This window comes from Opisthorchis viverrini (assembly GCF_000715545.1).
Source record: "Opisthorchis viverrini unplaced genomic scaffold opera_v5_174, whole genome shotgun sequence".
NCBI classification, from domain to species: Eukaryota; Metazoa; Platyhelminthes; class Trematoda; order Opisthorchiida; family Opisthorchiidae; genus Opisthorchis; species Opisthorchis viverrini.
Window position 1 is genome coordinate 216928 of NW_008751832.1, and position 14396 is coordinate 231323.

The window sequence follows — 14396 nt, forward strand, 5'->3', positions numbered from 1 at the left end:
ATGGCATCCAGGTGACGCACGAGTGACATATGGCTCCCTCCCTCAAACATTGGGCACTGGTCTCGTGTGGTTCACGCAGACCCCAAGTACAAGCGTGCGGTCGACGCTGTGCTCAACTGTAGGACGTAAACTACAGACAACCAGTTGTCTTGCTTATTACGTGAAATGAACTAATGAAGGGCATAGGAACTACGAATGATTTCACCATGTTTTATAGCTGTTACTGATGTTTATTTTTAGCGTATCACGTGTTGCTTTCAACAAGATTTATGATTCCACATTCCAATGATTTTCTGATTATCATATTGCAGAACAATGTCCAAAAGGTAGGTCATCCGATAAGTGCTTAAATTATTCAACCAGCGGATTGAGCGGTAAGGTTCTCTTTATCACCGGGGCCAGTCGTGGAATCGGGAGGAGTATTGCTCTAAGAGCAGCGAAAGATGGAGCAAAAATCGTGCTTGCTGCCAAGACTAAGGATCCGCATCCCAAGTTGCCTGGGACCATTTTCTCTGTCGCCGAAGAAAGTACGAACACCTTTCGACTGTAATCACTTTCAGTTGAAAAACTTGGTGGGAAAGCCTTACCATGTGCTGTGGACATCCGCTTTGAGGATCAAGTACAAGCAGCGGTTGATAACGCCATCAAAGTATTCGGTGGATTGGATATTCTTGTGAATAATGCTTCGGCTATCCAGCTCACGAACACCGCTTCCACATCCATGAAGTCATATGATTTACTGAATACTGTGAATACTCGAGGTACATTCATGTGGTAGGTTTTAATTTAGTACGAATATCAATGTTGCCACTGAGCGGTATAAAATTCAGCATCCATTACTAAAAGCCGAGGAACCTTTTTTTGGGTCCTTTCCATGCTTGCTGCCGCAGCGCCTTCTGCTTACTGTCATTCATGGCACCACATCTTTTCTGGGAGTGCGGAGGTCTACTGGCCGCCGAGCTAGGAGACCGCTACCTTTCTCCCACACTCCCCTCTTACTCACCTGTAATAGATTACCTCTCCTCTCGCTCGTTCTAGGGGAGGAGGGATTGGAGTTCACATTTTCCGCCGCCACTGAAAGTCTATCAGAAAATGTTTTGCCCTATGTTGCATCTTTTTTAATACTAGAACCAGGTTCAGAACGTCTAATCTGTTATCGTAGCACCCGTCTTCCATTCCTCTGATTAGGCTCGTGGCAGCGGGTAACACTGTTTCACCGTCTACATCTCGTATTTCCTCCATATTTCAAACCTGGTCATTGTATAGTTACTCAACCGGATAAATTTTTGTTCGTAAGAGAACAACTTGTGCGTGAGTCGCAAATATTAAATTTTTCCGCCTTAATGTCAGAGTTACCGCCTTCTGAAGCTGCAAGGTTCACACATCTAAACAGTTTGCTGCCCCAAACATTCAGAAACACGGAGGACCATTATGTCCAAACTTGTCAGAAATTAGCCCGCTGGTTTTTGGAGATGAAAAAGACCTTAAGAGCAGAACTGTTAACCCATATTTTGAGAAATACGTTCAAACACTAATAATGAATATCCTTTTGGAGAAAATAGTTGATTTTATTTGTGATCACATTATGGCTTAGCTTGGCATCATTCCAATTTCAGAGTCAGTTACTTTCTACCTGGGGTGTAAAATTCAACTTCTTAGACTCACTAAAACTCGGCAAACTGATAGTGTGGCAATCGACAATCCATCGCGCCAATCTCTAGCTGACCTGCTGATGGTGACGATTGAGAAAAAAGCATCGCGGCATATGATTCAAGTCAAGTCGTATGAACGCTACTCAAAGAACATGCGCATCGTTGCTCACCAGCGCTTTCCGTCCTCAGTCCATTCAACTTTGTTTAGGAATTTGAGGACGATAACTCTGATACCTTTCTAGACGCCTTGGCAACCAGGCAACTACGTGGAACGATGAGTCGTTCGGGTTGTCAGGAATCTAACTGGACAAGGCAATCCTAGAACTTTCACCAGGTTTGTCCGAGTCAGTGCACTAGTTTGTTCTTTATTTTATAGAGCAAGATGAATCTGTATACCCGGCACGCGTAACTGCACGTAACTGCACACCCTGAGGAAAAGTTTACATTGCACTCGAAATGACGTGAGATTAGCTACAGGGTAGAAGTGGTTCTTTCCTTTGCTACCATACAGATGGGAAGTTGTTACCAGAGACATGACGAAGACCATAAACTCATTACCCAATAAAACGTATAATGCAGCTACCGAAAACCAGGAGTATCCCATTACCGTCAATCAAAAAGCTTCCGCAAGTCAAACCGGTTTTACTCCTTCATTTGCGGTTGCGGTGGTCTGCATAGGGAGAACTGGAAGGAGGTGTGAGGCCTGGGTAAATAAACACGCCCTGAACTGTTCGAATCAACCCAATAACCGCAATTCTTCGCTCGGTCCAAATTCCGCTTCTATCGCAAAATATCTGATTATATTTCGGCATCAGATTGACACTTCTGCAGCTTTTAAAGTCGTCGCAGCAGGCAAGGCAAGCTAACTTGAAGCTTTGTTGGGTACACGGTTTAGGTCAGGACTTTGCTTCCATCGTGGTTCATGTGAACCGGTCATACATTGTGTCACTTTCAATTCATATTTGAGTTTTGAACCACAAGTAGTGATTTGTACATTCGCTTATTCGTTCTTCATATGACGAATATCGTGGCTAATAGGAGCGTTCAGGAAGCCACTGTCTTCTGTATCGCGTCTTATATTTTTGGTGATTTTTAGTAATCTAATTCCGAGTAATAACGTCAAAATCAACGGACAATCATAACACAATAAATAGTACATCCGTACGCTGACTTTTGGAGAGTCAATAATCATGAAGATTCATGTACGGATTTCTTTCGCTCATGTTTGGTCACCTTACTTACAGGCATCAGTCTCCTCACATTTTATACAAAATTCGTTCTTTTTTTACTTCTCTGTTTATATAGTATTATTAGTCTATGGCGTATAGGCCCAAACAAACAGCCTCTACAATTGCCCCAGCCACTATTCTATAATTCACATTCGCATCACTTCCTTCTAAATAATCCTTTGTCCTGGCGCAACTATTATGGTGAGTCCACACCGAAGGAAGGAAAGGAAGCACTGGAATCGAGTTTCGCTCTTATAAGAACTAATCAACAGTGCATATCCTTGGCGTTGGAACTCGGCACATATGACGTGCGAGAAGAGCGTGTTACCACTACTCCACCACCACCAAACAAACAGCCTCTACAATTGCCCCAGCCACTATTCTATAATTCACATTCGCATCACTTCCTTCTAAATAATCCTTTGTCCTGGCGCAACTATTATGGTGAGTCCACACCGAAGGAAGGAAAGGAAGCACTGGAATCCAGTTTCCCTCTTATAAGAACTAATCAACAGTGCATATCCTTGGCGTTGGAACTCGGCACATATGACGTGCGAGGAGAGCGTCTTACCACTACTCCACCAGCACACGTTGGACGTATCTGAATTTTACTTCAGAGCGAGTGAACATGTTCACGCTTGAGAGATGTGACTGGATTGTTCGATTACTGTTCTGGTTATCTCGATCGATAGACTTAACCGTCAAAACTTTCCAGTCGCCAACCAGAATGGCACGAATAGAGTGGCAATCGCATCTGCGTTACTCGGACACTTTAGCCGGGGTTAGACATGCATGTTCAGTTTCACTGCTCCGTCGAGCATGGTTACACTTTTTCCACCTATATGAACGATCTTCGCTGCTGTTGTGAGTATGCATCAGATGACACTAAATTCAGTTTCATCGATATAGCAATGCATTTGTGTACACTTGCGTCCCCGGAATCTAAGACCTACCCCATCAAAAATTTGTAGAAAGTTTAAAATATTTCGGAAGGTACATCAAAATGCTTTTCACTCCAGTCTCACAGCCTAAAGCATGTCACTGAAATACGCTAGACTGTTGGAATTGAGTGTAAACTCGGATTGTCTAACGAATGTCGCAGTCGGCGAGGCGTCGGTATCGCCGCGTGCATTCGATTGCATAACCTGTGTTGAACAAACTAGTGCAGAATATTGTATGTCTCCTCTTGGGTCATGGAGCCACACAAACCTATATGTGGGGCTCAGTCTCTCAAAAACAGTCTCAAATTGCACAGTAAGTTGACTCAACGTTTATCCTTTCCTTCAGCAGTTCGTTTATTGAATTCAAATTACAAGCTGTTTGGAGTAATCTAGATGGGCCTGTGGGCATCACAAGCTAACGGGTCTACATTCAAGTTACTCCCAATTAACCCGTACCGCACCATTTCCTTATAATTCCGAGTTGCAAGGCATCCGGCTTTCGCGAACATTTCCCTTGATTTGTTAACGCGTCTTATCGACTCCAAGATGTATGTGTTTGCAATTTTGTTATTGCTTCCCAGCGCTTGGCGTCCAATTTCTACCCTCTGTTGTGTTATTTTGTCTTAAACCCCTCATCTTTTTCAGCTCCAAGCTGTGTCTTTCATCCCTTAAAAAGGCTGTGAACCCACACATTCTGACCCTCAGTCCGCCTTTGAACTTGAATCCGATGTGGTTTGGTAATCACGTAGCCTATACGATTTCCAAATACGGCATGTCCATGTGCGTTCTGGGTATGGCAAGAGAGTTCCGTGGTTTTGGAATAGCGGTGAATGCCCTGTGGCCCCGCACTGCAATCTACACGGCGGCGACCAAGATGCTTGCTGGTGGGGAGGACTTCTCTTCACAATGCAGAGTCCCCGAAATTGTTTCGGATGCAGCCTATGCTATTTTGACGAGGCCAGCCAAAGATCCCAAAAACACGGGAAATTTTTTCATTGACGAAGAGGTTTTACGGGAAGAGGGAGTAACGGATTTCGACATGTACGCCATTAAACCTGGTGAGTTCCTGAATTAACCGACCCCATTTTCGTTTTATCTTCACTGTGAACCACGATATACACATCAAAACTATCCAGTTTCTTTAAAATTAGAGTACTTTAAGTAGAATTTGAAGGAGTGATCGCAAGGATGTGAGTTTATGTTGAGTTGGTGAATATACACGAACTTTTGACCAGAAGATCTGGCCACTCAATGCCTACTCAGCAGTAGGATCGCCCTTTCCGTGAAGTCAGGTGCTAGCTTCTGGGCAATTGGGTCCTTCCGTGTCCTTCGGTTGTATTCCTTACTAGTTTTATGTGGGCTGCATGGTATTCACTCACCAAAATGAGTTGCAAGTGGGTTATTGATGGAATTACGGCATTTGTCAATTATTCTTTGTCGTTCTGCAGCCCCACGTGGCTCCACGTGACTGACAACAGTCAGAGCCCTGACAGTGCAGGATCGCATGTGCATCGTCGAAACATTTGTTTGTTTGTGTATGTGTATGAAAAGCATACCCATTCCCTCTTTTTCGTTTGTCTTATTAATTGATTAGACAGATGCCACTGAAGAACTTAGGAGCTGGTAATAGGGACCGGCTGGGGCTGCGCTCGCGTGAGAGGATGCTACCGAAACTTATCCGGTGTTTTTTAAAGACTAATACGCATGGAACGGTTTTATGCCACTCATTTCTATCTTAGGAATGTATATCCGGTGTTGTTTTCTTCGGTCATTATACGTACCCATACTCTTCACTGTGGTGTTTCAAACCTCTAGAATGTTTTGACGCAGTAAAATGAGTGGAAATGTGCCAGTATTTTGAGTTGCTTTGGTTGTCCTCATAATGTTGAAATCCCGACCGAATAATTGTATGTATTATTCTCAGTAGGCGCCCTTTGGATCTCTCTCACTTCGAAACTGTCGATTTCTGCCTGCTATCCTTCCATTAACCTTCATTTCTAAATCCTGCGGCAATTCTATTGCCTTTGTTCTTAACGCCCAACAACGACAGAATTTGTTTGATTTTAGTGTGCCCGTTTTGACAGTTACGATCCCAACATACAGCACCAAAGTGGCACTTGTGGATGCCCTAATCAGGCATATTTTTGCTACCAGACCAAGTACAGTAACTTCTGGTCCCAGGCGAAGTTGGTCATCTTGTTCATCCTCATAATCTATGGGTTTCATCCTTGGATTATCTCTTCGTCAGATACCTAATACGGTCCTGACTTTACCGCTTACTTTGGAAAAGTACCAATAATGGAGGCTGTCGGTCTGAAAAATTCTATTGAGTAGCGAACCCTTAATTGGATTCCTTGGTATAATTTCCCCTGGAATGATGGGTCAATGGGTGAACTGTTGACCCTAGATCAGTAGACGAATCACCTGATACGCTATTTCCTTCTGAAATTTCTCGTCTCAGTTATCATTCACGGCCACACTGGGCCTCTCGTCCTTTCGATTTTCTTCAAATAGAACTTATGTATTCCTGAGGGATCGTATTTTTGACAGTTGCGATTGTCAGAACAAAACCATACACTCAGATCAACGCTGAGAAACACCTGAGACTGGTAGCAGCAAAATTCGGTCACCCGAACTCGATGATAAGGCGTCAATTCATTTCAGTGTACCCTGCCTGACTATCAGCTTTGAGTTTCTTGAATGTTAGTGCCCTCATTCGAGTAAATCCAGTAGGTCTGTTGAATCTCGCGCTGAGCATTTACATGGAAGCTTTGGCAAGGTTCCGGTAACTGCCGTTCGGTAAAGGTTACCTGGGATGCTCAGATGCTTCAACTTTCCCAAACCAAAGAAAACTGAGAGCCATTCCGGGGATTACTGGTGGTGTCAGCGTTTTGATTCGTCATGAGGATTACCGTCATACCTCCATAGTTGTACTCAATCAGCAGAAGTATTTATTGGGATTTGATCATCCAAACACTCCACGGAGAGCGTTGGTACGTAGATACGTTCAAGCAAGCCCTAAAGCCCTTAGAGGGGATATCTGGCAAAGTACTCCAGTGGTTCCCACTGGCTGGAGCAGATATTTGTGATCCAATTTAGTGACCTTTGAAATATCGTCTAAGCAGCTCCGTGTTACAAACCGATTCCTCAACTTTGCTACGTATGAAATGCTGCATTCGGTCGTATAGATCACCAGTCGGTGTATCGCAATCTCGCCTGCTGCATCACATCCAGTTTTGTTACTTTTTCTTACTTGTCCGCAAAGTAGGATTCCAACATCGAATCTTGGAAACACGCTTATCATTTGTGTGCATGATGCGCTCCGGTGTTCCAGTTTGTGGCTATTCGCTATTTCTCATTGGAGGACGATCATTCAGTGTGTTGACTGCAATGGCTTTCTTTGTGTCTCTGTCGGTCCACGGACGCAGGCGTATGTCGATGTGTGTGAAGAATCCAGTCAGTTTAATACCTCTTACATTTGACTCGACAGCAGTAAACCATGCACAGAACCAGATCACGGCCGCATCGCAGGTAGATCGTGAATTGTGTGGCCTTTGTGTATCTTCCGACTGTTTAATGTAAACTATCGCCCCTTATTGTCCTGTAGTTCGCGATGGTATGTACAGTTTCCAGTTTTTGCCTACTGATTCGTAATAGCGACGCGATCACATCTCAGCATAATATCCAGATTACACTTACATTCGGGATTGCGTACTTTGTGAAAAATTATTGAGCCCGCTGCAACCGCCTCATCTCTTTGAGTTTCATTTGCTGATATTTTCTACGAATCTATTAATGTTTGTCATTCATCTACTCTATTCTGGTCGCGACAGGTGCGTCTTTGGCCCCCGACTTTTTCCTGGATTCACCAAAGACTCACTTTGATGATGCTTCCACTGGGACCGTTCCAAAGGGCTCTGTTGAGGCCATTTTCGACAAACTTCAAAGTTTGTTGTCCGAAGAACATGTGAAGAATGTAGGTGCATCCTTCTACTTCGTACTGACCGGTAAGTCCCCGAATCTTTCACCACATCATTCAAACCGCTTCGGAACTCCTCTGATTACTGAGGCTTGTTCTGGATATGATCAGGTTTTCACGTTGTAATCTCAAAGGACTGTAAAGCTATCGGTGTTTTCATTTTTCAGTCAGCTAAATGTCACTACCCCGCAGTAGTGATATCCTAACCGGACATATTGTAAATTTGAATCGGAAAACCCTCATTTGTCCATGGATTTTATGACAAGATTGCAGTCAATCCAGTCCTGTCACCTGTGGGTTTTTTTATAGTGCACGCACACTATGTGGGAAAGCACTGGGCGAACATAGTGAGCGGTCATCTGGAGTTCATCTGATCCGAATTCATCTATTTTTGATAGATTACAAACCCCAGGATTCGTTCATGATAATCTGGACTCAAACACTCTGTAGCCATTCAAATGTCTCGAATGAATGGACGGTATATTCAAATTACGTGGATGAGCTACCTTTGTTTCACTGGGATGCCAAAAGCTTGATGCATACTCGAGCACCGACGTTACCTAGTACTACTCAGTAACATAGAGACGAAGACCGAAATGGATTTGATGCTAGTCTAGAAACCTGGGAGGCAGTATTGCGGATTCCATGTAGCCGGTTGTTACTGCTGTCTGATCTAACTCTGAACTGAAGTTGTAAGGGAGATCAGTCGAGACATCTGTACTTGGAACATCGGGTAAAGGACAATTCAGCATTTAAATGGATAGTAGGACTCTGGCAAACCGCACAGGAACATACATGTCTGATCCTAAAACATGTCATTTAAGGTACAACCTAAATTCAGAATGGTGATCAGTAGTAGCAAATTGTAGCAATTTGGAAAACTGCAGAGGTGGTGGCAGTTTCCCCGTAGAAATAGGTAGTCAAAGCGATAGGTGAGCACATTGAACTGAACGTACAAAACAAACAAAACGGTAAACGTAAGAAACAGACGACGAGAGAGGTTTGTGAGGGCCATCAGCCTAAAAAAAAACAATTAAGTAGGTACATGTGAACGCAAAAATACCGAACGGGTGGAAGGGATTACAAAAGGTAGTCAATAGGCGCGTACCACACCGCAAAATGTCAGCCTCATGTGGAAGTGTGCACCAAATGTGCTGACATCTAGAGTGGGACTACTTTGGACACTTTGTTCGTGGCCAACTGGATAGTGGGCTGAAATTCCATCTTAACCATCCACGCTCGACTCCATGCAAGGGACACCTAGTCATGATGGCGACAGACAGTAGTGAACAGGTATATGTGGCCTTATCGGTAGCCAAACCCGAATTCACGGCAACGGGATTAGTCGGCTTCACAAATATCCTATACTGTTGCTACCCCCTAACTGCGGTCACCGGGCGGGTTCGCACAGATGTGGATCCGATTCGAGCAACAAATACCTTATACTAGGTTCGGATCAAACCCCTCCAGATCTAACTTGACCATTCCGATCCAAGTTCTCAGCCGCCCTCCACCCACCCAAAAACCCGATTAGATGAACATGATGTACACCCTTATTCGCCTCCGGTTTGCTCTGCTTCCTGGAAGCTATTTTCCATTTTTCACTGGAATATCCGCGATGTTGATATCTTTTGGAATGTTAACTATTGGGTTGTTGAGAATGCGCCGATCATGCATTTAACTTGAAGAGATTTCTCGAATAGTGCCGGTTTTTCACTTCTCCTTTCCCTCGACATGAAAGCTGCTTGTAACTCCGTGTATCTTCAAGAACGTAAGCGGTGTTTGGAGATCAAAGATATCTCGTCTAAACCTATATCCCTTATGAAGCCACTATGCAAACTCTTGTGGGCACATACGAATATACAGCAAGCACTTGTCTGAGTTCACCACGTCCAGTGGTGAAATAATGAGGTATAATCCCACTGTTGGAATCACACTCGTGTTTCAGTCTCCAAATCCCCTGCTGTTGCGTAAGGCGTTGCCAAGAGTAGTCATTGAAAAATCTGTATTTTAGGTTCACCTGTTAAATCTACTCGTCAAATTGGTCGACGCACTTTCCTCCTGTTTTCGCGGTAGTTCCAAGATTTTCGGTATCGATTCTCAACATTGCAACTCCCACTATACTCAAGATGCGCCACTTTTCTTTCGTCCCAGTACGGTCCCATCCCCACCGTCTAACATGCAAACTCTGACCATTTCCTGCTTCCTATCTGGGGTAGGTTCACGTTGCCCCACCCGTGGTTACTACTGTTAAGTCACGTGGATTGATGATGTACTGCATGCAAGAACAACGATATTTTTGCTGGCGGCCTAAAATGACGACCAATACAGTTAAATTTGACAGATAATCTAGTTAAAGCCTTCATTGGTCTGTTCAGTGTCATGTCAACTTTCCCTACCTAGTTGTCTATCACAGACTAGTTCATTNGTTGTCTATCCAGACTAGTTCATTGTTTGCTTCATCCATTATTTTTGTTCTATCTTCTAAAGATCCCGAACCGGGCCACTGGTTTATCGACCTTCGGGCAGGATCCGGGTGTGCAGGTCGGGCAGAGACTGATGCGAGCGAGTTTGACTGCCGCTTCGAATTGGGTAGTGACCAGTTTGTCAAAATGTTCGAAGGAAAGGTCATCCCCTCAAAAGCTTTTATTGCTGGAGACCTGCATATCGACGGGGATGTGTTTGCTGCAATCAAACTGGAGAAACTCCTTAAAAATATGAACAAATGATGTTCTGTACAGCAGAAAACTAAATTTCCTATCAGACCTCTTCAGTACTTTGCTGATTACATTACTTAATTGCAACTCTCACGCTTTTCTATTATTTATCGTCCTGCTCAAGGATCTTATTCAGTTATATTTGGGATTTTCATGTTTTTGTACTGCCTAGCCTCGTTGGCCATATTCGTTTTTCACGGTACCAACCAATAAACCAGGTGTGATCCTCCTTTGATGTCGTCGAAAGTTAGGTACTATCGTTAGAATTGTGGGCGAGATGGCTCACATGGTTAGAGCGTGAATTTACTGTCCGGAAGGTTCGTGGTTCGAACCTGACCTCCCCCTCTCGACTTCCCCTGTCTAGGCTTGGGCAACCTGGCAGTATCCCAGCCCCCTTGCTTCCATCGGGTAGAATGGCAACTAGGCACCGGAGGGGTGTTAGAGCTGAAAGGCCTCCATCGTTAGCTAATCCTTCCGAAGAAAGACCGCCAAAGAGATAGGCTTATTTTAGTGCCTCCTGAGAATGAACTCTGTAGGAGAAGTACCCTACGGCTGTTTCATCTTTGTTTGGCACCACTAGCGATGCGCATCTCATGAATTTCCAGGGTAATTCAGAACCATGGACCTCCCGGTTAACATCTGAGGACCATATCGTTCGGCCATTAGTGGCTGGTTAGCGGTGCAATTAACTTGCTCGTGTACGGGACATGGCGACACCTATCCTTCAGCCACACAACCCACGTAACGTGGACGCGTGATGGCTGGCTCCTATGGCGAGGATTGTTCAAACAGAAGGCTCATTCACTTAGTGAGATGGCTTTCTGTAAGAGCTTTGCAGTGTAGATTGCATGCTGAAATCTCGATTGAAATTTTCAGTTCTTTACACACTGCCATCAAACGTTTCAGGAGTACTGTTGGAAAACCATAGTGCTTTTGGCTGAGTTGGCCTCTTGATTTCAGCAAAGCGAACTGTATGTTAAATCTGTCTGATAACTAAAATTCGTGGTTGCCTCTTCAAAGTGAGCTTAGTTGTTCGGTGCGGTAAACAGCCTCTGCTCACATCATTTCCAGGTTTCGCTCGTGTATATCTTTTTCCCAAGCGGGCTCATCAGAGTCTTCATTCGCTATCCAAGTATAGGTAACGTTGTAACATGAACCCGCATATATAAACGTGCATCGTTATCCGAAAAAGAACTGGCTACTTTTGTGTCCGCTTCCGTATTCCCAACACCATATTTGCAGTACAAGCTTTACTCAACCCCCTCCTTCCAGGAACGACATCCTGTTAGACTGTGGTAATACATCATCATGCGTCAGATGCATCAAGGTCACCTGCTCATATCTTTTCGCCCCCAAAGTTCAGCAGCTGGGCTGCCGAAAGAGCCACACATACGGACTTGAAATTCACACTTGATTTCCCACATCTGCTTAACGGACTAACAGGCGTTTGTCCGTGTGCACTAGTGAACCCTGCCGACAAGCAGGTGATTAGTGGTCCTAGTCCACCTACAACCATAGTTCCGTCCATGTTTTGCATACCTTGACCTCTCGTTTCGGGATTTGTCGAATCCTTTCCTGTCCTGTATTGATGTACCAATGAGGTCAAGATACCTCAGTGTTGCAAGTGTGGATTTACTGGTCAGAGGGTTCGTTGTTCGAACCCAACCTCGAAGTTGATCCGCTCTTGTCTAGGCTCGGATAAGCGTCTAGGCTCGATAAGATAAGCTCACGTGCTTCCTTCGGGTTCTATAGCAGCTATGGGCCGAAAGAATGTTACAGTTGAACTATTATTGTTACCCCATTTTCTCCTATACGGCAGCCAAGCCCCCCAGAATTGACAATGAAAAACGCCAAACGGTCGATCATTCTCTGGCAGTGCTAGTTTCCAAAGCTGCAACAGATATCCGAAGAAACCGTCCCCCATAGTGGTTCCTTAAGACTTTTGTTGCCTTTCTGCTGTTGTCCTTCTCTCCCCAGAAGAACACTTCTGGCCAGTCCAACAGTCAACTCACAGTCCCACCACTTTTCGCTAAAGAACAATATCTTTGGACGGAAGGTATCTCCAGTTTATCCGGTTTTTTGCTAAGTATTTCGGAGTTTCAAAAAAACGTTTAATCTATAGCCAACCAACCAAGTCTGTCGGACAACCCCGTAGTAAATGTGACTACTGTATGTCCTTGAGCTTACCTCCACAAGCACAGCAACTTCCGTGATGGAGAACCGGCCCGGGAGGTTATTTCTCGGAAAATATTTGGTGGGTCGAATTCTTTCTCAAACCCTTTCGGTACCAATGTAACTGGAAATAAAAACAACTAAATGTGGGTAAACGGATATATCGATCGGCGCACGACTATGCAAGATGAAGCGGTAGTGTCAGAGATGTCAGCCAATCCGTCACGTAGAAACCGTACAGGAAGCGCGTGATCGGCACCACGTGATAGCTTATTATTGAAGCACGTGGTCCCGGGACGCCCATTAAGCCAGCGCGATAAAAGGTTGCCATGACCCGTAGATTTTTTACTTTTACTAATCTTATCAACTGCGTCTGTGTTACCTTACCTTGCTTGCTAATACGTTTGATTGCATAGTTAAAAGCCAGTCAACTGGATGAATCCTTTTTACGCTCGCCTTCTGGCTTTTAAGTGGGACCGGTTATGCACGGTTTGGAGTTAGGATGGCAGTACACTCAGTATCCATCCGTTTGCTGCGCGCACTTCCTTCACAGACTGATATCCTGGACGGATAACTTAAATGTTTTTTTTTCGTGTATAACTCCGGTTCTTTCGAGTCTATTGTTCTCGTTCATGAATGGTTGACGGCGCTCTGTAGTCGAGTCATTGCCAACCTTCGTTGTTGGACTTCTGGGGTGCTTACGAGCTATTTTGCAGTTTGTTTTCTCTGATATTCGTCTATAATATCTGGCTAGCTGTTGCCTCATGGTTTGCTTTAGCCTCTTTCTAAGGGAAACATCGGAAGACTATTGATCCAGGCCTTATTCCTCTGATTTAGCCGTTCAATTCCACGTATACTTGACCCAATTAGACGTCTTTTAATTTACTTTAGATGATTTCCCATGATATCACCCAGTAGCATTCATCCGAACGTAGTGGTGCTGTGATCTTGAGTCTTTTATCGTTCTTTATATCCATTGCACATTCTGTCAGGCTTCCGTCGCTTACGGATCTGCCTAGTTCATATCTCATTTAGTGACTGTTTTTGCTCTCTCAGATCATTAGTCAGTCTAACAGTACACTAGAGATCACTAAATTGCCGAACAGACAATTTGGGATATTCATTAATCCCACCAAAAACGGCGAAACTGGCGTTCTGGCCTCGCTTGTGGAGTCGATTGTCTTCAGGGATGACGTACACCTTTGAACATTGGTCGTTGAAAAAATTGAGAGCTCCCCTAAATTAAACGAAAAACACAATAGTCTTCGACTGAGTTTGTCTCCTGGTATAGATGTATCTTTCAGATTTATCCAAGAATCACACCAAAAGTAGTTGTCACTCTGGAATCCACTTCCGCTTTAGGCACTGCCGATTCTAGGTTTAAGGTGCTGATATTTTGCAACACAAGCTTTACCAACTTCTCCAGGATTTGTGTTCTGAATATATGGTCATGTGAAATATTGGTTGCCCGATTTGTTTCCTTGTTTTGCGGCGTGTTCGTCGGGCTTCTGAACCTGTTTTTCCAAACTCAGCGGATAGGCCAACAACTAATGTCCGACATTGAATTTGGCTGTACAACAATAAAAACTATTGTATCTGATATCTACCCCAACTCGAATCGTTACTTGATTGCATTCTGGTTTCACACATTGGCAGCGAGAAAGCAGTTAGCTCACTATCTCGGGTATGTGATGAAATGATGTGTA

At 44.2% G+C, this 14396-nt stretch overlaps 1 protein-coding gene across 1 annotated transcript; it reads left to right on the plus strand.

Annotated features, from left to right (window-relative positions):
• Positions 1-237: 237 nt before the first annotated feature.
• Positions 238-10748, plus strand: T265_07547 (hypothetical protein; the record flags this gene model as incomplete). Its single annotated transcript, XM_009173097.1, has 4 exons — positions 238-774; positions 4468-4880; positions 7656-7829; positions 10292-10748. 4 exons carry the CDS (start codon positions 722-724, stop codon positions 10528-10530), a joined length of 879 nt encoding a protein of 292 aa, XP_009171361.1.
• Between the last annotated feature and the right edge of the window lie 3648 nt (positions 10749-14396).